Source organism: Silurus aristotelis (assembly GCF_946808225.1).
Source record: "Silurus aristotelis genome assembly, chromosome: 11".
In the NCBI taxonomy this organism is placed as follows: Eukaryota; Metazoa; Chordata; class Actinopteri; order Siluriformes; family Siluridae; genus Silurus; species Silurus aristotelis.
Window position 1 is genome coordinate 30,371,862 of NC_139584.1, and position 2,500 is coordinate 30,374,361.

A 2,500-nucleotide genomic window follows, 5' to 3' on the forward strand; every position below is an offset into this window, starting at 1 on the left:
AAACCCTAACCCCAAAACACTAACCCCTAAACACTAACCCCTAAACCCTAACCCCTAAACACTAACCCTTAAACCCTAACCCCTAAACACTAACCCCTAAACACTAACCCTTAAACACTAACCCTTAAACACTAACCCCAAAACACTAACCCCTAAACACTAACCCTTAAACACTAACCCCAAAACACTAACCCCTAAACACTAACCCCTAAACACTAACCCCAAAACACTAACCCCTAAACACTAACCCTTAAACACTAACCCCTAAACACTAACCCCTAAACACTAACCCTTAAACACTAACCCCTTACCCCTTAACACTAACCCCCAAACCCTAGCCGCTAAACACTAACCCCTAAACACTAACCCCCAAACCCTAACCGCTAAACACTAACCCCTTACCCCTTAACACTAACCCCCAAACCCTAGCCGCTAAACACTAACCCCTAAAACACTAACCCCCAAACCCTAACCCCTAAACACTAACCCCCAAACACTAACACCTAAACACTAACCCCTAACCCCCAAACACTAACCCCCAAACACTAACCCCTAAACAGTAACACCTAAACACTAACCCCCAAACCTTAACCGCTAAACCCAAACCCCTTAACACTAACCCCCAAACACTAACCCCTAAACACTAACCCCCAAACACTAACCCCCGAACACTAGCCCCCAAACACTAACCCCTAAACACTAACACCTAAACACTAACCCCTAAACCCTAACCCCAAAACACTAACCCCTAAACACTAACCCCTAAACCCTAACCCCTAAACACTAACCCCTAAACACTAACCCTTAAACCCTAACCCCTAAACACTAACCCCTAAACACTAACCCCTAAACCCTAACCCCTAAACACTAACCCTTAAACACTAACCCCAAAACACTAACCCCTAAACACTAACCCTTAAACACTAACCCCAAAACACTAACCCCTAAACACTAACCCCTAAACACTAACCCCAAAACACTAACCCCTAAACACTAACCCTTAAACACTAACCCCTAAACACTAACCCCTAAACACTAACCCCTTACCCCTTAACACTAACCCCCAAACCCTAGCCGCTAAACACTAACCCCTAAACACTAACCCCCAAACCCTAACCGCTAAACACTAACCCCTTACCCCTTAACACTAACCCCCAAACCCTAGCCGCTAAACACTAACCCCTAAACACTAACCCCCAAACCCTAACCCCTAAACACTAACCCCCAAACACTAACACCTAAACACTAACCCCTAACCCCCAAACACTAACCCCCAAACACTAACCCCTAAACAGTAACACCTAAACACTAACCCCCAAACCTTAACCGCTAAACCCAACCCCCTTAACACTAACCCCCAAACACTAACCCCTAAACACTAACCCCCAAACACTAACCCCCGAACACTAGCCCCCAAACACTAACCCCTAAACACTAACACCTAAACACTAACCCCCAAACCCTAACCGCTAAACACTAACCCCTAACTACTAAACCCTAACTACTAAACCCTAACCCCTAAACACTAAACACTACACACTAAACCCTAAAATGTAGCCCCTAACCATTAAACCACTAACATCTAACTTCCAGTTACCAATTACTCCAACCCTAACCAGTGTGTGTGTGTGTGTGTGTGTGTGTGTGTGTGTGTGTGTGTGTGTAGGAGAGCAGCCACCCTCCTCCATAGCCCCAGTGGTCCTCTATGCCTCAACAGAGAAACACATTTTGGTAATCGGTGCTTCAGGCGGCAGTATGATCACCACCGGCATGGCCATGGTCAGATTCAACACCTCACCTATAAACACCTTTCTGTAACTCAGCATTGAAACACCTGAGCACCTGAGCAGCAGTGAGAGTGCAGGGGGGATGGTGGAAACCAGAACTCTATGTAGAAAACAACGAATCCATCAGAGGGAAACGTGGAACCGTTAAACACTTGTGAATTAGTTCCACTAGCAGGAAAGGGAAGTGTGGACTGTGAGAGAAGAGTCTGAGGAGAATAAAGAAACTGTAGAAGAGCCAGTGAAGAGCAGGAAACAAAAACAGATCCACTGAGCAGCAGGTCACTGTTAGGGAACACTCAGAACACCGTCGAGTTCCTGCAGAGGAGGAAAAGATGAAATCATTAGTGTTTGAAGCGTGTTTGTGTTTTTCGTTTCAGGCGCTGATGAATTACCTGTGGCTCGGAAAAACTCTGAAAGAGTCCATCGCCTCGCCCGTGGTTTACGTGGACGGAAATAACACACTCGGGTTTGAGATAAGGTACAGAAACACCACAATGCTAACATCTCAGCTGCTAATGCTAATACATCTGCGCTAATGCTAACATCTCAGCTGCTGACGCTAATACATCTGCGCTAATGCTAACATCTCAGCTGCTGATGCTACTACATCTGCGCTAATGCTAACATCTCAGCTGCTGACGCTAATACATCTGTGCTAATGCTAACATCTCAGCTGCTGACGCTAATACATCTGCTGCTAATGCTAACATCTC

General features: G+C 45.8%; 1 protein-coding gene across 1 annotated transcript in view; it reads left to right on the top strand.

Moving 5' to 3' along the window:
* Nucleotides 1-2,500, top strand: part of ggt5a (gamma-glutamyltransferase 5a) — a 13,582-nt gene that overhangs the window by 10,459 nt on the left and 623 nt on the right. Inside the window, exons 10-11 of the mRNA XM_083555158.1 lie at nt 1,667-1,779; nt 2,165-2,304. Coding sequence (XP_083411284.1) covers nt 1,667-1,779; nt 2,165-2,304 — 253 coding nt within the window. The remainder of the gene's footprint in view (nt 1-1,666; nt 1,780-2,164; nt 2,305-2,500) is intronic.